We start from the raw sequence: 25,099 nt of genomic DNA on the forward strand, positions 1-25,099 counted from the left end.
TCATGTTGCTGCTGGTCCCTATTTTTCTAAATCTGACGCATTGAACCCCCTAACAAGTATCTTCACTGCGGAAGCCTATGTCGTACTTTCTGCAGTAAAACATATAAAGAAATGAAAACTTGACAGAGTACTAATATTAACACACACGTTAAGTCTTGTATAAGCGTTAATTTCTTTACAAAAACATACGAATTCTGTTTTCATTGAACTATACTGACTCTTATACAACATTTATCCCATAGGCACGTAGTAGTATGCTGGGTACCTTGCCATAGGGGCATCGAGAGTAATGTACTAGCTGACAAAATGGCCACACCAGTCACATCACTAGCTATTATTCCTACGCCTGCTGTCCTTGTCACAGATCGGAAGCCTTTCTTACGAAAGAAACTGCGAACCACTGGTAACGCATGTGGGAGGCATAAATAAATAATAAACGGAACGTTCTAAAGCCACTGTTAGGTTCTCGGCCGTCCGTAACAAAATCACGGCGAAGAAATGTCATATTCTGTACTCTCAGATTAGGGCACACATTTGGCACCCACAATTTTCTGCTTACTGGCAATGAACCTGCCACCTGTAGTAGATGTGGTGAGAGGCTGACGGTCCTCCACGCCCTCCTGGAGTGTTGCAAAGCCGAAGCTGAGAAAATAAAACACTTTCCTCTTACATACCATCAATGCGGCCGTCTTCCCCCGCTATGTTTCTGGGTAAAGAGCCGTTTTTTAACATCAAAGCAGTCTTCAATATATTGAATTATGTCGTCCTACATGTTGTAAGCCCATAAATTCGTACCGCATCCTCTTTCCAGAAGATGCCACTGTAATAGTTCTTTTGTATAGCACATGCCTCCAGGTCCTTGTGACTCAAGCGCTCTTACGAGGCAGTGGTGCTCTAGGCAATTTCAGCATCTGACATATTTTGTATATCGTATCATTCTCGCAATGCACCTTAATGCTCATAGTACACGTCATTTGTCATCGCCATAATCTAATTACACATACACTTTACGCACTTTAGAGCGACCATTTTTAGGTTCCCTTTACAGCCTCGTCACAAGTTCATAGAACTCATAACAACACTGTGAACTCAATACCCCGGGCACGGCACCCTATGGCCATACCTGGCTCTTGCGTATTAAACATCATTCCTTCATTCATTCATTCATTCATTCATTCGTTCATTCATTCATTCATTCATTCATTCATTCATTCATTCATTCATTTTCTTTTATTACGTACTCTAATTCCCCGGAAATTTAGTTTGATAGTATTCTTCTGAACCACGTGAAACTATTACTTTGAGCATAATAAACGGCCTATTACGGGACCATGTGAACGCACTAGCAAATAAATATGGTCTCCACCAGAGACGTATCACGTCGTTGCGGGAAGGGCCGGCATTAGAATATATTGTTCGCCACTGGAGTCGTGTTTTTCATTAGGGTTGCTTGCTCTCGCACCTACCTATTGTGGCTACCTACCTATTGTGGCTACCTTTATTGTGGCTACCTTATAAAAAGTCGCAGTTTCGCCCGAAAGGCGAAGCATCGATTGCGATAGAATATTAGTGGACAGCTATGCGAAGTAAGGATACTAGCTTTATCGGCCGTGTAAACTTGTAAACGTAGGCATAATATACTTGCGGACAACTTTCTGGGGCTATGAAGGGAAAACTACAGCTGCGTGGCTGATGCACATGTGTTACCACGCCAAGTAGTCCGGCAGAGTTTAACAATGCTTTTGGCTTCTCGGAACAGGCACTGAATCGACGCAGCTTCCACGTGCAACTGTGTCACGTTTCCTCAAACGCGGAAGCGCAAAGCCGCGAAATAAGCAAACCTCGACACTCAGTGGTGTATTTTGTCTTATTTAACGGTTACTAAAGAGGTGGTTTATGTTTTGCCTTCCCCAGCCTAAACTGATATGTATTAAAACGCGGGATTCCTTTCTAAAAAACCTGTTACATGTTGGGGCGTTTCCTCCGTAGCTTTTCTTTTATAGGCACAGAAAGTTGTCCGCGAGTATAACTAAATCAACAAGCATGGTGTCACGCACACACAAGCCAACATGAACACGTCTCACTCGATGACCGCAGAAACTCGCTGTCAAAGCGCTGCAGTGACGAAACGCGGGAGCAGCAGCAAGCGAATCGCCAATCGTGCAGCCGCTCGATTCAACGCGAACAGCGCCTTGAAAGCTCAGCGCAGCACGGGCTTTGTAGCCCTAGCAGATGGCTTTCAAGCAGCCCGGCCCGGCACGCGCGGCTGCCTTGGCCGCGCTGAGTAGAACGCGGCCCCCTCACTAACCTCGCCCCGAAGCCTTGCGCGCGACGGAAGGCGGCCCGCTTCTTTACCGCTTTCCACCGTTGTGTGCGCGAGATTGAGCTGCGATCGCCGGCTCACCCTCGCATGTTTTCAATCGCACGCACAGCGTACGGTGCGTGGTGACGATTTTGTCGCCCGTGGACTTTACACGTACCCGCACGGCGACGCCAACGCCAACGCCAACGGCAGAAATGCGACTGGAGTGTCCATATAATTGCTATCGCAATAATGGGCCTTTGCGAATTGCACCATTCAACTAAGATAGGTGATATTCTTACTGACTTACTAATTTCGGCGGCTGTGCACCGTGGGCATACATGCCTAAAAGCACATTCCTGCTCTTGAAAGTAGGCGTATATTTTGCAACCATTTTTCTTTATCCCCTTGCCTTGTGCACCGCTGCTGAACACTGCCCATGTTTTGTATCCTTTCCTGTTTATGCTTTGAGCTGCTTATCTGATGTGGAAAGATGCAAAAAACTTGTTCAAGCAGCTTGAGGAATTGCGAAGAGAAATACGTCTTGATATACGCTCGGTTAAGGGAAGTGTCAAACTTTGCTCAGGCACTTCTGTTAACGTGATAGAAATTCAGAAATACTTGAAATAGTTGAAGGATGACATGAAAAATGTCCTTCTTAAAAACAGAGAGCTTGAAGATAAAAAACTGGCATTTCAGGCACGAGTGGACGAGCTAGGACAGTACCAAAGGTGAAACAACCTAGAAATCAAAGGACAACCAAAAAGCTGTGACGAAGTCGCTGCGGTTAAAACCATAGTCGAGAAATTGGGTGAGGAACTTACAGATGCAGGCATCTGCTACAAAGGGGAAAGTGCAAACTTTAAAGAAAGAATGTTATAATCCCCTTCACTCACCGGTCAAAGCGAAATATCAGCTAAGGAAAGGCAGGAAAGACACACCTGACGACTGAGTCCCTTGGAGTTGACGGCCCTAACAAATCAGTATTCGGGAACTAACACCTGACTCGAGCGAATAAGCAGTTGCTTGGTGCGACGATGGCCCGTAAGAAAGTAGCAGCTTGAAAGTTGATTTGGACGAGCAATGAATGGCAAAGTTCTTGCAAGACAAAGCGAAGCGTCAACGGTTCTACGCATAACTTCAGTTCAAGACATGGATCCTATGACGCCTGGTTAGTGATCAAGACTCCCCTTGAGGGCATTTGGGTGAGAACCATCAAAAACTTCAAAAAGCACGAACATGCCTGATCCTGTCCTTCCTGCAGACTTAAATACTCACATTGGAGTTGCATATCTGTCCAACGCACCCTTTAAATGTTTTAATATTAATGCCCTGTTTGGTTGCAATAAATTTTATTGTTTTTCTAACCTAGAGGAAAGTGTTGGTTTCGACTTTGATGTGCTCATGCTGAGACTTGGTATGTGAACGACTGTGTGTTCACGCTGCCCTCATATGAAACATTGTTTTCTAAATCGTGAAAATCGATGGAAAGGTGGTGGCGTGTCCCTTCTCGTGAACCAATCTATGACATGAGAATTAATGCCTCAACTAAGCTTCATTACTGATTGTTGTGAAGTCTTGACAGTTTTCTTCAACTCTACTGCTTTCTCAGTTTTTACCGTCCTGCTAACTGTTATGAGAATGGTTTTTTGGAGTACTTGGATACCTTATTTCAGTTCATTAATGACAAGAAGTATATTATATGGGGCAGTGGCCTTAACATTCGTATGCTGTATAATAATGCTATTAAGAATAATTTTGAAATTGTTCTTTCCTCAGATGGCAGCTCAAATGTAATAAAATATCCCACGTGCTTTACTTGCACCACTGCAGCATTACTTGATCTTTTTATTACTAGTTTCGGTGCAGCCCAGATTAAAACAGGTGTGATCTGTTGTGACATCAGTGACCATATGTGAATTTCAATGTGTAAAGAAAAGCATCATACGAAGAGATCGCCTGATCAGGGTTATTATCGTCCAGTTCTCACGCGGAATAGACTTTAGAATTTCTGCAGAGCAGTAGAAAATGAGCCATGGGGCCAACATTTGTTCCACAATGTGTCCTAACAAAGCTTTTGACACTTTCTTAGGCAAGGTTATGGCCCTGTCTAAGAATAGTTCCCCTATACGAAGGTAAGAAAACGGATAATTAGAAAACCCTGCATATCAGTCGGATTGCTGGATTGTATTGAGCTAAAAAAAATGTTTCTCAACATTTAATTAAACAAGAGAGCCTAATCACTGGATACAGTATAAAGCTTATCGCAACAAATTAAATAGTCATATTAAAAGTGCTAAAGGCAGATACTGCACCAACATTTTTTAGAGTAGTAGTGATCGTACTGCTATCACATGGAAACTCCGACATCATTAACCCTTCAAGCGCGACCAATGCCACTTATACTTTAACGGTGAATGGTGTTTAAATATGTACGTTTGACTTAGCTAATACATTTAATGAGTCACTTCTTGATAACTCACCGTCACCATATAACCCGGAAGCGACTTAATATCTTGATCACAATAATTCCCCCCCCCCCCTGTGCCTTCCTCACTCCAGTTGACAACGCAGAAATTCAATCAGTTTTTATGGGATTACACAATAGTGGCTCGAGTGATGCGAATGGACTTCACATCGCACCAATTAAGTATGTTGTGGAAGTAATTTCACCTCCTTTGACCCACATCTTTCAGCTTTGCCTCAAAAGTGGTATTTTTCCCACGCGATTTGAACAAGCTAGACTAATACCAGTGTTTAAAAAAGGTGATCGCAATAATATCGCTAACTATGCGCCAATATCCCTTTTACCAGTTTTTGCCAAAGGGCTTGAGAAAGTAATCACTAACCGCTTGCACCAATTTTTGGATCACCATAGTAATATCACCCGTTCGCAGCACGGCTTTCACGAAGGATTTTCCACTGAAACTGCATTAGTATCCCAGAAAGAACTCATTTTACAAAACTTTGAAGCAAAAAGAATTGTATTGGTGTCTTTATAGATTTCAAGAAGGCTTTTGACAGCATTAGCCATGACACTCTTCTTGCAAAAATGCAGAGAAACGGTATCAGTGGTCATTTTCTGGAGCAAATTCGCTCTTATTTATCACACAGAAATCAGTATGTCGATATCGATGGGAGTTACTCGCTCATGACACGAATTAAGGCTGGAGTCCCGCAAGAAAGTATTTTGGGCCCACTTCTATTTAATTTATACAATAATGATATCATTAACATTAATAAGAATGCGTACTTTAAATATATCCGGACGACACGAGCATTTTCTTTAGCGGGGACAGCCCAGACGGCCTCATTACCCTTGCAATTTAACTCTTTCAGTGTTTCCGCATTCAGTAAAATGTAACGCATTACAAAAAAACACTACAAAAACGAAAGCAATGTTCTTTCAACCGAAAGTAAAGTTACTAAGCTTCGGCACAAAACTTTGCTATGCCTCGATTACACTAGAGATGGTTAAGGGTATGAAATCTTTAGAAATCTGGTTTACAGAAAAACTGCTCTGGGATACTAATGTAGATCATGTCCGCCTTAAGGTTTCAAGGTTTCTCGTGTGGTTGGCGTACTCGCTTGGTATAAACATTCTTTTTTTCTCGCCTAAAATTAAACTGCGTCGGTTTCAAACCCTTTTCATGTCACATCTGCATTGCTGTAACCTAGCATCGGGAACTGCTCTGTACACCACTCCTCAAAAAATCTACCTCCTACAAAAGAAGGCTTTAGGAATTGCCTTCAACAAGCCTTGTGATCACCCCTCCGCAGAGCTCTCTTCCACGACAGCAATGTACAACGAATGTTCAGTCTTTTCTATATATGTCTGTGCTCACGCTACGAACAGGGAATCAGGCAACGTTTCAACTCTGTCAGAACCAACTAATCTCGAACTGCTATGGCCGGCGTACGCGTTACGCCGTCCAAGGCACTAACTCCTAACACACCACGGACCAACTATAGGCGACAGATGCCTAAATATTATCTTCCAGTATTATTGAACCACCTCTATGATGCATCCCTTGGTATTACCGGGTGAAGCAATGCCGACCTCCTAGCGCTCATTCCATAAGTATTTTTCTCGTTTTATGTATGGTTTGGCTGACCCTTGCTGAAGTACCGGTTAAAAGTGAAATGTGTAGCTTGCCGAAATATTTATGGAAACCTGCCTGTAGGTAAACATCATATCTTGATCATGTGTGCTAACATTCTTTTCTTTAAACTGTGCCAGTACGTAAACATGATATCCTGGTCATCTGTGCTAACATATTTGTGTATATCTTGGCCACATAAAACTTTGTCATTGCTTTTTTTTCTTTTTTTTACCTAACCTTACAGTCAATGTATTGGCTACAATAAAATTAGTGCCGTTATCCCGTATATATTCTTCTAAAGTTGCGTTCTTCGATACCTTAATTTTGTATTTTACTTGTTGCTTTGTGAGTATCTCATACTGCTGCCTTACTTGGAGTGTCTGTTTAGCAATGCAGAAGTACTCCGTTCTTTACTGGAATGTGAATCATTCTTCATAGTTCTGCATCCAATCTTTGCGCCACATGCTCGATGGTAACATTGTCAACAAACCTTGTGGGCCTCGGGAGCTTGTCGAGCTACGGCTTTCTTTCCCGAGGTGCACTGCTCTTTAAAGCAGGAAATAAAATGAAATGAAATAAAATTAAATATGTGCTCCTCCCTTCTCGCGTTTAATATTTCTTCCATGCTCAAACCCTTCCACTTCCAAGTTCCTGCTCGCGAGCAATGTGTTTATTTGATTTGGGTACCCATTAATAAATGCTTGTCTTTAAAGGAAACTGCCGATTCACTGGCAAGCACGACACTTGGCGGCCATCTCTTTCCTGTTCTACTACTCACAGCACACACCACGTAGGCAAGATTTCAGATGAGTTCCATTATTAAAGCATTGTCAGATACAGTACTGACTGATTCTCCAGGATATAAGAATCAGGTAACTTCCTGGTGAATTCTGCAACACAAGGATGCTTGAAGGCTCCGTCAAAGAACTACGTTGCCGCATCCTCTCCCACAAAATGACTTGAACAGGTCTGATACCCTCTACGCTATGTTATTTTCGAAATGAGAAAAAAACAATTAATCACTTCCTTCAGTCTTTTTCCCACTTCAGTGCGTCAAGAAAAAGAACAGCGAAGCTACCTTCCCAACGACTTGGCCTTGTCTTCACAGAGCCCATTATTTTTTCGTTTCAGGCGTCCACTCTGAGGATATACGCTCAGATGTCCACAAATTTCTTGTGGAATCCAACCGAATGCCATGTTAAAATTGTATCTTCTCTTTTTTTTATTCTTATTTAATGATGATTGGCTCTTCCTGCTGTTATTGCTTTCACTTCACACAATTTCCCTCCTTCTACAACATTACACCGGAACCTAAACTGGCTGTAGAAGAGCTCCTGTAATGAAACATTTTGCGGCACTCTGACGCTCGTCACTACATTCTCTATAATTTAGAGCTCTAGGACCTTATTAGCGCAAAAATTTCAACAGCCTGAAATATTATATCAGTAAACTTTGAGGGCAACGCTTCGTAGAAGGTGTCTAATATCCCTGTCACACGGCAAATCTAATGTCATTTACAACGGATGACATTCGCTGATAATGCCATTTGTTTGCTGTCACACGGTAAAACGTAATGACATTCGTCGAAAATGACATTTACAAACGAATGAGTTCGCCAAACTCATTCGCATTCGTTTGGAACTGAATGTGTATCCTCGACACCACGAGTGTACCAGTGTTTCGCAAACAGTACATGCTTCTTTTTTGTTTTAACAAAAATGACTTTTATTCTATCAATATTATTACCTAATTATTGCTTTAACGACATTGAAGTCCATCGCGTGCGTAAATACAGGAAACTACTCTCAATCCCGTGACCAGACAGCCGTCTTTAGCTTTCGCTGCAGCAGTCGTGTTGGTTCGCACCGGAGCATAGGCCGCGGCTGCTTCAATTGACTTGGCGTAAAAGCATGCGCGTGTTTTCCTGTGGCACGCGCAAAGAATGAGGATATTAGGAGCCTGCATGCACATCACAACGGGGATGACATGCAACTGCCCTTCTCGTACCACTTTAGCAGATGTAGCGGACGCGCCTATCGTTCTCTTCGCCTTGTTGCTTGCCTTAGCTTTGGCTTGGCTTGACTCGACTTCGTTTGCAATGTCGACAAATTAGTGATTGAACGCTACGGTTTGAAAGCAACGATCACATATTCTAGTGGAATTTAGCATATTGGAAAATAATTATTGGACAAAAGTGGGTTTGCGGTGTCTTTTTTTTTTTACTATCGTCATTGTCATCATTTTCAAATGACATTAGTTTTCGCCGTATGACAGCGCGCTGTTATAATGACATTAATCGCAACAAATGTCATTTGTTGGAAATGACATTAGATTTGCCGTGTGACAGGGGTATAACTTCGGCTCCTCGGTAGAATAAAAAGAAGGTCACCCACAGAAGAGTAACGTACAAAATAAAAAGCACTGTACAGGCTTTAGGAAGGTGAGGTTTTGCACTTCAATAAAATGAGTACGTTCAATGCAAATGTGTAATTCAGGTTAGTAAAACCAGCGCAGAGAGCTTCGCTTATAAAAAAAAAGAACAGCTTGTAATATGAGAGCTTTGTTGCGCTTCGTAAAGCAGCTGTGTTGTCTAACTTAGCCCATATCTATTGGGAAACACTATTTTTTCAATATGTCTTTGAATAACCCCCCCATTCCTTGTCCGATCCCCACATAGTGGGTAGGATCCATATGTTGTGTACGCTACCACAAAACCTACCCAAGGGGATCGTTGCCCGACAGCACCGGGGCGAGCGCATCCGGGTCGCACGTGCGCCTAGCCGCAACGGTATGAGACCGATACACCGTGTTAAGGGCGGGAAAAGTGGTCTTGTTTTCGTCTTCCCTACGTGCTGAGATTCCAGCCCCACACGGCTGTCTTTCGACAAGGGATGTGGGCAAATGCAAAAAAAAAAACGCCTACTTGCCGCGCTCTTACTTCGCACGAAATGAGGTACTGGGAGATATATTCGACAATTAATTTCCTGCCTTGTGTGAAAGTCGTGGACATCTAAACACTAGCTAAATGAAGTAACAAGCCTCAGAACGATGCTATTAGGTTAATATAACACGTTCTTTTTTTGTCTACTGGCAGTTTCGGTCTTATTTCCAGGAAGATATTGTGTCCTGACGTCCCGGCACGGTCTATGGGAGCGGGACACTGCGACGTTCTGACACGCGTTACGGCTCGGTCGGCTGCTGCTCACTGTGGGGGCCGATGCAGCAGCGTAGCACAAGACCGAGCGAGCCATCGCGAGTGTCAAAAGGTCGCAATTTCCTGCTCTCGCCTGACCACTTACTGAGTCGCGACACTAGGACAAAATATCCTTGTTGGAAACGCGACCGAAACTGGCTCCAGAAAAGCTATGATAAAATATTTTGCGGCGCTCTAAAGCTCGTCAATATGTTTTCTATGATTCAGAGCTCTAGGACATTATTAGCGCAAGAATTTGAACAGTCTGAAATATCATATCAGTAACCCCTGAGAGCAATGCTTTGTAGTGGATGGCTGACTTTGACTTCTCGGTAGAAGAAAAAAAAATGTCATCCACCTAAGAGTGACCCACAAAATAAGAAGCACTAAACAGGCTATATGAAGGCCAAGCTTTGCAGTACGATAACCTTAGTACATTCAATGCAAATCTGCAATTCTGGTATGTACAACACGCGCAGAGAGCTTCGCTTAAAACAGAAAGAAAGAAGAACAGCTTGTAAAATGAAATCTTCGTTGGGCTTGTTAAAGCAGCTGTTTTGAATACCTTGCACTAGGGCTCAGACGAACAACAACTAACGTTCATTTCCTGCGCATCGAATGAATGTACAGAAAATAAGTAAGCGATGATAGCGCTATAGTAAAGGCATCGAGCATTCCTTGAGCTAATGAGAAAAGGGCTTGCCTCACGCTACGGCCGGCAGAGCTCTTCCAGGCCCAAACACTTCACCATACTGCAGTCGATCGGTTCCGACAGGCACCTGAAGAGCAAATATTACCTATAGAAAGCGTCATGTCGCATCCTCATGCTTATGCCCAAGGTAGGTTTTCGGTTGAAGCTAAGTATTCTGGAGCTTTCCCACCACTGTAAAAAAAATCTTGCCGCAAAACAATAATTGTCGTATGTCTTGCTTATTCTTATTCTTTTTAAAAACTCAGCGCCTGTAACTTTCATGTTCAAAAGTGTGTAGGGCTATTTTGAACGCGAGAACAGCGCTGAATTACGGGGATTCCTTTAGCACATAAACGCAATCTTGCGTAAACGAAGTTACACTAGTCGAAGCAGAGTGTAGTAAGCTCGTTTTTTTTTTCGCCACAGTGATATCAGTAATCTCGTACGCTTAAAAAAACTATTGTTAATGAGTTTTGTGTTCTTCACTTAAACGAAACTTCGGATATATAAACGGAACCCATTTTTAAATTCTTTCGAGTTGTCTTTAAGCGGAGTCCATGGTCTAATTGAAGTGCAATGTTTACAACTTTGCATCAAATAAATTTATTGCAGTTCTGTAAAGCGCAGAAGCTGTAGCATCGAAAGCCGGCCAATTTCCTTTGTGGGATTACAGCTTAGGCGAAATAGTTACGTTAACAATCGAGGCTCTCTGAAATGTCCTACACGCATATTGGTATGTGTCTCTCGAAACCAGGCCCACACCCAGAAGTCGTTCTGAGTGGTTTTGCCTAGCTTACGCACGAGCTGCAATTCGTAAAATGAAGGAGCCGTAATTAGTTTAGAAGTGAATTAGCGATGTTTTTGTCAATTAGCGACTATGCATCCCGATTTCTTGCTGATGCAATGTCCGCCACTTGGAGTAATCCAGCTCAAAGATTACAATTATACTACCTGCCAGGAGAGACTTCTAAAATTTTGCGTGCAGCTTAAAAAGGACGCCATATTATAGTCAAACTTGCTACCTCGTCAAAACTCTGGAACGACCTACAACCGACGAAAAAAACGACAGGGATACCTAAGGATCAGTCATTATTTAGAACCCTTTTATTATGTCAGGGATGAGAAAGTCTAGGCACAGATTACAGGTATCGTGGCCGTCCATTTCCATCAAATATGAACTTGGGTTTGTCGTATTGTTCTCTCGGGACATTGAGAAACGTTACTATAACGGTGGTGCGATGTTTTCAAACACTTCTGTGAGATGTTTTCTTATATGCAAGGGATGCATTGGCTCCACACATATTTAATTTCTCACATGGCATTCCCCCTACTTTGGATAACTTTCATCACGGCGCAACCTGAAGTTCTGTCAGGGCAACTGACTAACTTCTATGGCACTCGTAAATTACGCGCATAACCTTTCACAGTGCTTGCATACGTAATTTATTGCAGAGATGGCACCTAACAAACCAACTTATAACTTTCTACACGCCTCGTCCATAACCTGGCCCTTACTTTCAACGAAACATAAGAAAGGTTCATAGTTTAGTTTACGGAAGGCACCACGAAAGTGTAGTGCCAACTTTGTATAACGACTGAAAATAGCGAAAAAAAACGAGGCTTCAGTATTGTGTTGCAGCGCTCCTCTTTATTCATAGTACATGACATTTAGAGTACACATTTATAGCACGCCCTTTGTGAGATTCTTCCTATTTCAAAAAAAATTAAATCTTGCCCCGCATAAGTCACCAAGAAGACTGGGGAAAACCGACTAAGCGCATAATGCAACGCATGATAATTGAAATAAAAGAGAATATTGAGCATTTCTTTTCAAAGCACATATTGACCTACACACTTCAAACCTTCCGTACATGTCACCGATAAAATGAAAAATCAAGAAAGTGGCCCACATGTGGCACACTGCGGCATAAGAGTTAGAAACAGGGGTGAGGTGCTCCAGAAAGGCTGGAATACGTTGCGATGGGTTGGCTTTACTTCGTCGAAGGCGGCATTGTCATCTTGTCATGCTTATCGAAGGTCTCAAGCATTTGACAAGCAGGGCGAGAAACTTGCGGTGTAGTTCGTGCAGTCCGACGCAATTTCAGAATCGGCGGTTAATTGTCGCGCTGTCGGGTGCAGGTCAAACGTGTCAGTGGCATGATCTCACCGGTCGGTTTTTCATCGGGTGGCCCTCTACCTGAGACATTCATCCTCCATTTGGCGAGGATATTATTTTGTACAAGCCGCTGCGGTGCGAGTCTCGAGTATGAACGCCTGCGCACCTCGTGGCAATACCCAACGAAATGATACACAAGGGCTGCACCCGAGCATCATCATCATCATCAGCCTGGTTGTGCCCACTGCAGGGCAAAGGCCTCTCCCATACTTCTCCAACTACCCCGGTCATGTACTAATTGTGGCCATGTTGTCCCTGCAAACTTCTCAATCTCATCCGCCCACCTAACTTTCTGCCGCCCTCTGCTACGCTTTCCTTCCCTTGGAATCCATTCCGTAACTCTTAATGACCATCGGTTATCTTCCCTCCTCATTACGTGTCCTGCCCATGCCCATTTCTTTTTCTTGATTTCAACTAAGATATCATTAACTCGCGTTTGTTCCCTCACCCAATCTGCTCTTTTCTCATCCCTTAACGTTACACCTATCATTCTTCTTTCCATAGCTCGTTGCGTCGTCCTCAATTTAGGTAGAACTCTTTTCGTAATCCTCCAGGTTTCTGCCCCGTACGTGAGTACTGGTAAGACACAGCTGTTATAAACTTTTCTCTTGAGGGATAATGGCAACCTGCTGTTCATGATCTGAGAATGCCTGCCAAACGCACCCCAGCCCATTCTTATTCTTCTGATTTTTTCAGTCTCATGATCCGGATCCGCAGTCACTACCTGTCCTAAGTAGATGTATTCCCTTACCACTTCCAGTGCCTCACTACCTATTATAAACTGCTGTTCCCTTCCGAGACTGTTAAACATTACTTTAGTTTTCTGCAGATTAATTTTTAGACCCACCCTTCGGCTTTGCCTCTCCAGGTCAGTGAGCATGCATTGCAGTTGGTCCCCTGAGTTACTAAGCAAGGCAATATCATCAGTGAATCGCAAGTTACTAAGGTATTCTCCATTAACTCTTATTCCCAATTCTTCCCAATCCAGGTCTCTGAATACCTCCTGTAAACACGCTGTGAAGAGCATCGGAGAGATCGTATCTCCCTGCCTGACGCCTTTCTTTATTGGGATTTTGTTGCTTTCCTTATGGAGGACTACGGTGGCTGTGGAGCCGCTATAGATATCTTTCAGTATTTTTACATACGGCTCGTCTACACCCTGATTCCGCAATGCCTCCATGACTGCTGAGGTTTCGACTGAATCAAACGCTTTCTCGTAATCATTGAAAGCTATATATAAAGGTTGGTTATATTCCGCACATTTTTCTATCACCTGAATGATAGTGTTAATATGGTCTATTGTTGAGTATCCTTTGCGGAATCCTGCCTGGTCCTTTGGTTGACGGAAGTCTAAGGTGTTCCTGATTCTATTCGCAATTACCTTAGTAAATACTTTGTAGGCAACGGACAGTAAACTGATCGGTCTATAATTTTTCAAGTCTTTGGCGTCCCCTTTCTTATGGATTAGGATTATATTAGCGTTTTTCCAAGATTCCGGTACGCTCGAAGTCCTGAGGCATTGCGTATACAGGGTGGCCAGTTTCTCTAGAACAATCTGCCCACCATCCTTCAACAAATCTGCTGTTACCTGATCCTCCCCAGCTGCCTTCCCCCTTTGCATAGCTCCCAAGGCTTTCTTTACTTCTTCCGGTGTTACCTGTGGGATTTCGAATTTCCTCTAGACTATTCTCTCTTCCATTATCGTCGTGGGTGCCACTGGTACTGTATAAATATCTATAGAACTCCTCAGCCACTTGAACTATCTCATCCATATTAGTAATAATATTGCCGGCTTTGTCTCTTAACGCATATATCTGATTCTTGCCAATTCCTAGTTTCTTCTTAACTGCTTTTAGGCTTCCTCCGTTCCTGAGAGCATGTTCAATTCTATCCATATTATACTTCCTTATGTCAGCTGTCTTACGCTTGCTGATTAACTTCCAAAGTTCTGCCAGTTCTATTCTAGCTGTAGGGTTAGAGGCTTCCATACATTGGCGTTTCTTGATCAGCGGTGGTTGCAATGTTGCAGCGGTGGCGTAGAGGTAGAACACCCGCCTCGCGTGCAAGAGGTCGGTGGTTCGAATCCCGGTGCCGCGCAATTTTCCACCGGATTAAAAAAAAAATCCGCGTGTTGATAAAAATTGCATAAACAGGCCTGGAGCGTGGCCTGATCCCGGTGACCAGAACCGGCAACGCACTCCCTCACCAGAGCAGGATTGGCCACCCTGGTGCAGTACTTGGCCACAACCTCCTATATGAACACAACAACCCGAGCATCGTAAAGTGACAAAGGTAGTGCTTCTCCGAAGACGCATTTCCCCTCACAAAACACTGCTGAACTTATTAGCATATTGCTAGCCTCCCGGTTCGACCAGCTTCCGGAAGCATTTCACGTAAAGAACAGTACAGCTCGGATTGAACTCGAGACCATGAATATTTACGTGCGATATCCGATTACACTTAGTGCTTCGGATGGTTCACGAATCTACTTGTCCGAAGCTTCCCGAGTATTGTGCGTGTGGTCGCGAAACAACAACAAATGCCGAAATGTGGAAATTAAGACGTACACCGAAATCTGGATGCCAAAGTCCGCGCTCGCTGGCTCCCCTATAGATGGCGCCACAGCAAAAACAGAGGCGTGTTCAATGCGCATAGCGCGTACGTTTCGCTAGGGAAACTTCGTCAACGTGTACCTCAAGTAGTGCCTGAAAAAGAAATGCAGGTGCGTCAGTGGAACTTTGTACAAGAAAGACATGAAGTTGCTAACGGACGTCCCATTTACGCTTTAGTTTCCTTTTCTCCAACTGCCAATCTTTCCTTTTGAAGAATTTCCGAGGTTTCTCTTTGTAGCATGGGGTTGTTTTTACGTCGACGCTGATTTCATAAAAATTCTGTGCTTGCCAGATATTGTGAATATTGTGGCGCTGGTGCAAACCACTAAGGTAGTCTCCTTTCTGTTATCGAAAATACACATATCAAAACAGGTGTCGACAATCCATTAACTATACAGACGCCAAAAGAAAGTGTTACATTTCTATGATAATTTTAATTTCTGGAACACCGTACAGACATCTTTCGCAACCCGAATAGCGGTTTGGCACAGCAAGAAAGAATAAAAAAAATAGACTTGGCGACGCTACCCTAACTTTTCTACTCTAACTCGACATGACGTCACCGAGTTTGACAACGCTTGTTCATAGCTGAATAATTCCGAATCAATAAGCCAGGATCGTAGCTTATTTTAAAAGGCGCAAACCAGCACAATCTGTGAAGTTACTGCGCGCAAAAGAGCATCCAAGACACGCAAAAGTATCCTAATTGTAAGTACGTTGCCCTGAGCTATCGTCGTTCCGGTCTCATCGGTAAATTTATAAATAAACGACAAATTGCCCATCATTTTCTTGTAACCATTTTCATTCAAGACGACTACAGGCTGATCCTAAGCGGGGCATTAAAAAGCCTACGTGGAAGCAATACGTAGTTTTCAGAGAAACGCTCAGAAGTACAAGATATCTAGCCGAAATGCAGGACAATTTTTGTCTTAATAGCTACAGTTATCACCCATGCTTATCACCGGCATCTATCGCTAGGCTATGCGGTAATTTAGAAACTATGTCGATACAGCTAAAGAGAGACCTGCCGGCAGACAAGCTGCCTTATTTGCATAAGCAAAACGCGATTTTTTTTTCGATATTTCGAGCCTCAGCGTGTGCCTCGCTTTACATTAAGGTGCGCGACATGTATATTTCCAATACAAAAATATGTACTTTTTCTGAAAGAAACAAATAAAGAAAGAAAGGAAGCACACTGTCGTGTTATAATAGTGGTGGCGGTATTTACGTGCGCATACAGTGATGTTCTTCCAACAAACAAGTACGCCTTTTTTAGTCTATGAGATCATCATGTAGGAGATTGTCATGTATTATGGTATTATAACCTTTTACGTAGGTTGGTATATGCAGTTATTACAGGTATTTCAGCTTTTCTGACTGGTTTGCTGTTCTCAGTTTTTCTTCCGTTAATCTTAACAATGAGAAATATTTAAATGTGACGTCTATACGCTGCAGAGAGTGCTACATGGCACGCCGTGCGGTCGATTGCAGATTACCATTGGCTACTTGCTCTTTTACTTGCGCTTAAGTCAACGATGACGGTTGTTTTGAATTTCTCCCTCAAGTAATGCAGTCGTATCGGCTGCTAAACGAAAGGGACCATGAATTCAGAAGCAGCGCCTGAAATCGAAAACTATCGGAAGGTGACTCAACGTGAAGTTGAAGTGAAAAAGAAACAACGCTGTCTTCCTTGGTGAGTTGGAGGTGAGAATGGGTGGTACGGACAGTATAATTTGGTGTCAGAACCACGTAGTAGCAACAACGTTTGATCGACGTCAACTAGACATTGAATTGTTTTCCAAGGTTGTAATCCTCTTGCGTTCTCAGGCCACCCAATGCACTTTCCGGGGTCCAACTATGCATGCTTGTGTCTATGTTTCGGGTCACCTATGTTTGTATCTATATCATTTCCCGCCTACCTGGCTCCAATGGTAGAGCACTTGTCTGCTGCGATGAAGGAACAGGGTGGAAAATCAACCATCGCACCAGCTTGGGTCTATGAGCATGTTGCAATCTGTGCATCTGTGCCGCTGTTGAACGGGCCTCCTTCACGCCCTCCTGGGCCACGGTGGATGCGGGACTGGGTAGGTACCGCTGTACGAAGAAACTATTTGACGCCGAATTTAGAGCACTGGGTATCTACGACGTGGCCTGTGCTGGTCTTCACTGAACTTCTTTGATATCAGCTAGGTTCAATAGGTATGTATGTGCCAGTATGTGTGTGCCTCTCTTCAATCAGCGTCCTTGAGAACATTTTGGATAATTACGTATGCGCCACTGCGAATAAGCCCCTATAAAATGAGGAGAAATATCACTTTCAAAACAAACTAATCGGCAAGACCGACACAAAGAGACATCGTTAACGACCACATCTATGCTTTCTTTTGGCGCGTAACGCAAGGTGGCGCTTGCAACGTCATCACTTTCACGCCCCACCAATATGAAGGAGACAAGCGCATCCCCAGGGAACACACCAGGTGGATGCTCGACTTTTGCCAGAAGGTGTTCCGGCGCGAACCGGACGAGACGCAGCAGTTCCTGGACGTTGGCTGCGGTATCGGAGACCTGACGCGAGAGGAGCTGCTTCCTCGATGCCTGCCGTGCCGGCGCATCGTCGCCGTCGACTTGTCGGCGCAGATGGTGGAGCACGCCACTCGTCACTATCACCACGACAGGCTTCACTTCAGGAAGTTAGACATCGAGAGCGACGAGGACGTGGCCGAGTTCATCGGCGAGCATGGTCTCTTCGACCGGGTGTACTCGTTTCACGCTGTCATCTGGGTGCGAGACCAAGCTAAGGCGCTGAAGAACGTGGCCAGGCTTCTGAAGCCTCGCGGAGAGTGCCTTCTGATTTTCCACGCGTCTCTGCAATCGTTCGACATCAGCCGCAACCTCCTTAAAATGGAGCGTTGGAATAAGTATTCTCACGTGAGTGTTGGACGTCAGCGGTGTTAAGAGTCTAGTTAAGTCGGCTTAGCTGCCTAAACCATAATATAGTAATGTTCTTACGGGAGACCGACGCTTGGTAAGATGTTTTCCCGTGGGGAATCTATACAGCCTGCAGTGGTCGCGCTCGCAGTTGTGCACGTAGCATTGCAATTCATTCGCAGCGTAGATGTCAGGAAGATTACGCACTCGACAGTTGTGCGGTATCTTTGACAGTGTCGCCATGTTTGAGATTTTGTAACAAGATTTAGGGAATGTCGTGCATATATAACAACATTTCTTCGTATTTATTGACAGGTGGCTCTTTAGGTAGCAGCACGCAAGAAGAATATGAGACACTATAAAGACTTCAAAATCGTAATAGTTGCCTCGAAATTCACTTTCTAAAAGGCGCTGAATCAGTCACAAGCTGCATGTCAGCAGTCGAAATCGGCATCCCTGGGCGTGGGCTCCATGACCACGATGAAGAAACGTTGGTCACCACCACGAGGAAAACAGGCGTGTTTTCGTCAAGCGACTGTGTCTCCACCGACGGAGTTCAGAAGCCACGCTTCACTGGGTGGCGGGAAACGCTCTTCCTAGGGGTTTTATGACATGCGTTTTTAAATTATGTTCTCTACGAAACCAATTAACGCTGCTGGGCCTGCAGTTTTACTATATGGGTTCGGTTTTACTACATGGGTTCGCAAGAGTAGCAGTAGATTTAATTACGAAAACCTATTGCAATATTTTGCATGTTGAGATTGAGACCGCCGCAGGTGAATAATAAAAGTGATGAATTGGAGCAAAGTATTACATGTCAGAGTTGAAGCGCTCGTTGAATAGCGAGAATCAAAGTGTCCTGGTCTCTTTCTCACGGATTTCGAGGAAATTGGTTCTACATGAAGCTATCACTTGGACCATGGGAAAGCAACGTAGTATTTGAACTGCCCTAATGTAACGCCGTTGTAATCGCCATGTAAGCATGATAAACTGCATGTCGCAAGATTTGGTTCTCCTTTCACGAGCTTTGAACGCAAAAGAATTTTCCGACATACCATAAACCAACCGCGTTTTCGGGACAGGAGAATCAGGTAAACCATGCACTTTTGTTCCGTGTGAGATTGGAAGCGTCATAATTTGAAGGCGAGCGCAGAATTTCGGCTATCGTAATCCGCGGTTTTGTAAAAATATTAGCAAAGTAAAAGCCCCCAGCAACCGGTTGATAAATTAACTATTTATTCCTCCTATGCACGTACACGATAGACGAATGTGAAATGTATCGGTGGTTGCACGACGCCACTTTAGCCTATTTTATAGTGTTTCGAAACAACAAGTTTGTTAAAAACTGATGCGACAGTTTTAGTAACACGTTTATCGACTTCGTAGCAAAATTTATAGAAAGTTTAACGAGTGTAGCGACACGCTTAATGTAGTTGGCAACACTGATAAAGTTATGGGGTATTACGTGCTAAAACCACTTTCTGATTATGAGGCACGCCGTAATGAAGGACTCCGGAAATTTCGACCACCTGGGGTTCTTTAACGTGCACCTAAATCTAACTACACGGGTGTTTTCGCATTTCGCCCCCATCGAAATGCGGCCACTGTGGCCGGCATTCGATCCCTCGACCTCGTGCTCAGCAGTAAAACACCATTGTCATTGAGCAACCACGGCGGGTAGCAAGCCTGGCGTCTTTGACTATATCAGACGACGTCAAAGAAAAACATTCCGTTATACTTGACAAAAGTGCTGCAACCTATTGCTACCATCCGCCGAGACGCGCATAAAAAAAGAAATCTTAACAAATCTATTCTCAAGCCTAGGCGGAACTAAGGCGCAATACATGTATGCATTATTGGAGCTAAATAAGTTACTCCTCCATTGCTTTCTCTTGGCAGAACATGCTTTCCAAGCTGTATTTTTTTCCTTGGGGCAAAGTGTAGATTGCTACAGGTAAAATTTTTGGTCCAGTAATGGCTTTTTAAGGTTTTAACCAAATTTCGAGCATTCTTGTGACGTGGTAATTCAAAAGCATGTTGTCGTATATGAATCGTACAGGCCAGGAAATATTATGGAGCTTGTTATCCTGAGTCTTTCAGTCTTTTGTATATTTTGTAAATCCTAATTAACAAGCGTTTATTTAAAGCAAGTCGATACTCGAAATTCATGATGTCAGGGAGAATATGCCAGAAGTGCATGGTGGCATCTTTAGCCATTCTTTGTCCTATCGGCGTTTCTTCCGGCCCCCGAAGCCTTCTCTTACGGCGCGAAGAAATGCAGTTTTCGTACGACAAACTTTGTTTACCAGTACAGCTAAATATAACTCTTTAGCGTTCATTTGCCTCAATTAGAAGGAGTGAAAGCAGTACACTTTGCGAAAGCACTCAGCATTGTTATATGTTGTGGATCTACCTGTTGCCTATGTGTATATGCGCGGGTGTGTCGTTTGCTCCCCACGTGCCATCATGTGAAGCAGGGGCCCTTCTCATTCTCGTAGAAGAGTATCCCTATAGAACACTTAGTAAAACAATATCCTCGTTCCATTCTCCTTTTCGGGAAGAGAGCATACGGCGGTCAAAGTGAAGGAAGATTTGAAACAACGCCATAAGCCCACATTTCCTGACACTTTCCTCTCACTGTCCAGTTGGTCAAGCAGATGGTACCGAAGACGCAAGACATGAACGGCGACGAGCGCATTGAATACATTTCCAGGATCCTGGCAGAAGCTGGACTCTCACCGAGTATATTGGAGCTTCCAGTGAGCACAGTTTTTGACAACATGAGCTTCGAAATCATGGCTGGTATGTTCCTATGCCATCTGCTGCACTGTGGCCCAATATCAGAACTTGCCTAACGTATGCGCAGTAGCATTCGGCAATTTCTAATGCTCGCTCCTCTGCTGCTTCATGACTGAAATTCCGTTTTATTGGGTAGCTGTGGTGCGTAAACTTTAACTAACATATTCCTACTCTTTCTGTACTTACTACGCAATCGCGGTGAGCAGACTCAGCTCACAGCGATGCCCTATAGAGGCGCGGAAACATCCCCAAATATATTCCAACATTCCGTACGACTTCGTCACTTATTTACGAGTCTCAAACTCCGTCAGAGAACTTTTTATGGGCTTTACACGTATGTAGGCTATATATATATTGAAATGGGGTGTACTGAACAGTTCAGATGGCAGCGTCTGTTCGTAACCGAGAAGGCGGGTGACGCAGAGCAGGAACAGCTGGTTACCCGAAGGGCTCACACTCGTGCTAAGCACTGACGATCCGGCTGGCCTTGTCCAAGTGCTCTTCTTCATTACAATATATATATATATATATATATATATATATATATATGCGCATAAATGTTTACGCATAGGCACACCGATATAGTCATACCTTCGAGAAGTCTGCGTAAACGCGTATGCAAACCTGACCTTTTGTGGCATCAAAAGGGGTAGTCCACTGATAATTTTGTCCCCTCATTTTTGTCTTCAACGCTGCCATCCTTTCGTGTGCATAAATCACATAGGTGAATAATAGGAACCAAGGCTTACAACAGGTACCACAGCAGATACATAATACACGCAGCACCTAAATAAACGGAATATAAAAAAGGTTCCGTTAACCGGAATGCACTCGAAGGCGCTTTATTCCACGGTTTCTAGTAAGCAGGCGTTTTTATTACTTTTAAGCTTGAGAGCCAAAAAGAGCATTTTATTTTAAGAAAGAAAAGCACAACTGAATTAACTGTTCATTTTTACCGCAAGTCAGTCAGCACGTGTCTTGTTACTGGTGCACCCTTAGAATGAGTTAGACGCGGACATTCTCCGCAAGCTCACTGACTAGAATCTGAAATTACAACGTGGGTGAAAAAAAGAAAAGAGTTCAGAACTTTCGTTGCCAAAAGTCTGTGATGTTACATATGCCAGGTGTACAATAATCTCTGGGAACAGATAAGTTTCATATAGGTGTTCTCATATAAAACATAAATAATTGATGGAAAGATTATTTCATAACATTTGAAAACACAAAAGTGCTATATGTGTTCTGATGCGATCATATGATATTTCCGGATACACGTAATAAGTGTAATATCACAGTTTTTTTGCAGGAAGAACTATTGTTGTGTTAAATGTACGATGACGTATTTTGATTACACCGGCAAATCATCTCCGACTGTTCGAAATATATATATATATATATATATATATATATATATATATATATATATATATATAGTAAACAAGAGGTGAAAGGCTGGAACGTTAACCAGATTTAGCACATGCTTGGGTAATCTGCACAAGGGGATGAGAATAAGGGAGGACAGATGAGAAAACGAGGCAACATAAAAAAGAACGATGCGTCAGTTCGCACTCATATATAGTTTTTAGACCAGTACCGTTTTCTAATAGACCACTAGGCCTTTTAAAGCAGTTAGGGCTTACGTTGGCTGGGATGCCGAGTCCAACAAGTTGGACCTTGCAAGATACGCAGGGCCCCATGGTTGTCACTCACATCGTGCGTAGGACTTTTCTTTGGGACTTGAAACCTCAACAATCAAACAGAAGGGGCACTATCGTCTCTTCGCACCTGCACACTCCACATTCCAAACTTGTGGCTATACCTATGAGGTTGGAATACGTATTAGTAAAAGCTACATCACAACGTAGACGGCAAATAAGCGTTACCTCCTGTCTTGCCGGCTAAGTCATGCGGAAGATGGAGCTTGAAATGAGGATTCCGGGGGAAAAAAATGCGCTGGTTTTAAATGTCTGCCCTATTCTATTGCGCCAATGGCTAGATTTCCCTATCTGCTGCCAGCGGTGTTCTAAACTTCTGTGTGGTTTAAAAAATACGTATGGAATAGTAGCATTAATGCAAAATTTTGCGTTCCAAACCTGAATGGACGGGTTACGAAAAGGCTCAAAAAAGATGTTTCCTGATAATAAAGCTAAAGAAAAGCTTCGTAACTGTTAGTGTGAATCGACGCACAACCTAAAAGTTCGACAGCCAACGTGGCACCTCGACACAGCCTCAGAAACCCGGGACCGCCCGAAGCTTGCCGGTGCTCTCGGAAGCGCTGTGCTCGGATCTGCTTTACAGTGTAGACGCACAAAGTATCGTTTGCTAAAATGAAAGCGCCTGTTGGTAGATAATTAGACACTTGCTAGTCGAGCTGCTTAGCCACGATTGCTTCAGCAGCAGCCTATACTACTCATTTTTGATATCCACTTTAGCCTAAACTAAGCTTCGTTCCAGTTCGTCCGGAAGCACAAGCTTCCGTTCGGGGCCAACTCCAATGTCACCAGTTCAGATACACGTTCAACGCATAAATGCCTCTCTAAAGCAAACCCCAGACTGATCTGAATTAAATTTGTTGGATTTGTGCGATAAAGATAAGTTGTCCCATGACGTCAAGAAAGTCGCGAGCAGACAAGGGGTAAAGGCCGTAGTCTCAGCTGCATGCAAGTTAGAACGAATTCGTTCAATCATCCCCATACAGAATAAGGGAGAATGCTTCAAGAAGCATCCAAAATGTTCTTGGAATGTATCTCCAGGGTTGTTTACCATGTTCCTTTATCGTGTGGGATAACGTTACATAGGGCGAAGAGGTGGATGCATTAATGATCGCATACGAGAGCACAGACAGGCTCCAAGAAGTAACGATGATGGACGTACCATTACGAGAGCTGTTGCTTCTTGCCGCATTGAGGGTCATGGCAGGACCGTGCAATAAAAGTGGAAAAAGATTTATTCAAGATTTCTTGATGAGGAAAATTATTGACAAGTGGGAAAGCGCGCGCTTCAATTTTTCTTTCAGATAGGGACATTGCCTTTCTCGATGGTGAAGTAGAGAAGCTTTTGCGCCCTGTAGGTTGTTATCACCATCTGCTTCTTTGTTTTTATTGGTGTCGGTTGTTATTGTTGTTGTAAGCATCACCTCCATTCTTTTCGCTTTGCTGTTATTATTGCTGACGTTTGTTTTTGTATGTTTCTTGTTTTTTATGTGCGTTCCTTTTGTGCGATGGGCGTGGGAGGAGCTTTCCCCTGTGGTATCTATTTTTAACCTGTGAAAGAAAAAGTTGGGCCCAGATATTCTGTTACTCTGTTGTGAAAATGATTGTATGGGTTTCTGCACTTCTGGCGCTTTCTGCGCTTTGCCTATGTAATGGCTTTCGTTACATACAATACACATTTTCCAGTCTGCGCTCTGTCCTATCCTTCCTTCAGCCCTTCTTCCTGTATTTTGCGGAGTACGTTACTTTTTTCTGCAATGAACTAGCTACAGTCCGCTCCAAAGTGATTTAGTAAAATTTCTTTATCCATTCTTTTTAGGCAATAGGCAGAACACTGGAAGCGAGCTTTGCCTCAAGCTACCTAAGGCTTCGTTTAGAACTGGCACAGGCAGTCCTCGTCTGATGTGAAACATAGGTGTACATCCTTTCTGTCATGAGAATAGAACGGGGCGATGAGACTTAGTCTTCTGCAATTGTTTCACCTGCCTTCTGTTTGGTGCTCTTAGGTTATCCGTAAAGTGTACAGTAGTTACTTTGAAGTGATGAAATAGCGTTGTTCATTTACCTTTTTAAACGAACTGGCAATATTTTCTTCCTTTTGTATCTTTGTATATCGCGGAGAAATTTGCCTTGTTGATTCCGTTGGCAATGGTAGTGTCCCAGGACGAGAAACCGCAGCTACTCGCAGACGTTGCGCAGGAGACGATGAAAATGCACCATCCGGATATCGACCGCACTCGCTACAGGATTTACGTCATCAAGGCGTCGAAAATGAACAAATAGAGCTGCAACCTCAACTGCTGTTCGAAAGACGGCAGAAGCCCGCATTTAGTTCATCCTGACACAGTGCGACCAATTGAAAATAAAGGTGGAAGTCAATTCGAGTCGGCGTTTTCTGGCCATGGGAATGTAGGTTCAGTGTTTTCAAATTGTCGCTGACTCTGCACAGTATTTGCAAAAAATAAAGACACCAATCAGCAAGGATGCCAATTACAGTTGTTAAATCATCAGATATAAACGTCAGTTATACCAGTTGCCTTGAATACTTCATGAATGCAATAGGGGCGCTCTTTTTCATGATTT

General features: G+C 43.5%; 1 protein-coding gene across 1 annotated transcript; it reads left to right on the top strand.

Moving 5' to 3' along the window:
* The first annotated feature begins 17,558 nt into the window (after positions 1-17,558).
* LOC126543569 (juvenile hormone acid O-methyltransferase-like) lies at positions 17,559-24,533 on the top strand. The gene is made up of 3 exons (XM_050190680.2): positions 17,559-18,005; positions 20,651-20,807; positions 24,523-24,533. Exons 1-3 carry the CDS (start codon positions 17,559-17,561, stop codon positions 24,531-24,533), a joined length of 615 nt encoding a protein of 204 aa, XP_050046637.2.
* Positions 24,534-25,099: the final 566 nt, after the last annotated feature.

Source organism: Dermacentor andersoni, chromosome 10 (genome assembly GCF_023375885.2).
Source record: "Dermacentor andersoni chromosome 10, qqDerAnde1_hic_scaffold, whole genome shotgun sequence".
NCBI lineage: Eukaryota > Metazoa > Arthropoda > Arachnida > Ixodida > Ixodidae > Dermacentor > Dermacentor andersoni.

Bases quoted from the DNA above. Each gene is read 5' to 3' on its own strand.
- LOC126543569 (XM_050190680.2), top strand. From the start codon at position 17,559: ATGCTCGACTTTTGCCAGAAGGTGTTCCGGCGCGAACCGGACGAGACG. The intron at 18,006-20,650 runs GTGAGTGTTGGA...CTCACTGTCCAG, and splicing joins GTTGGAATAAGTATTCTCAC to TTGGTCAAGCAGATGGTACC.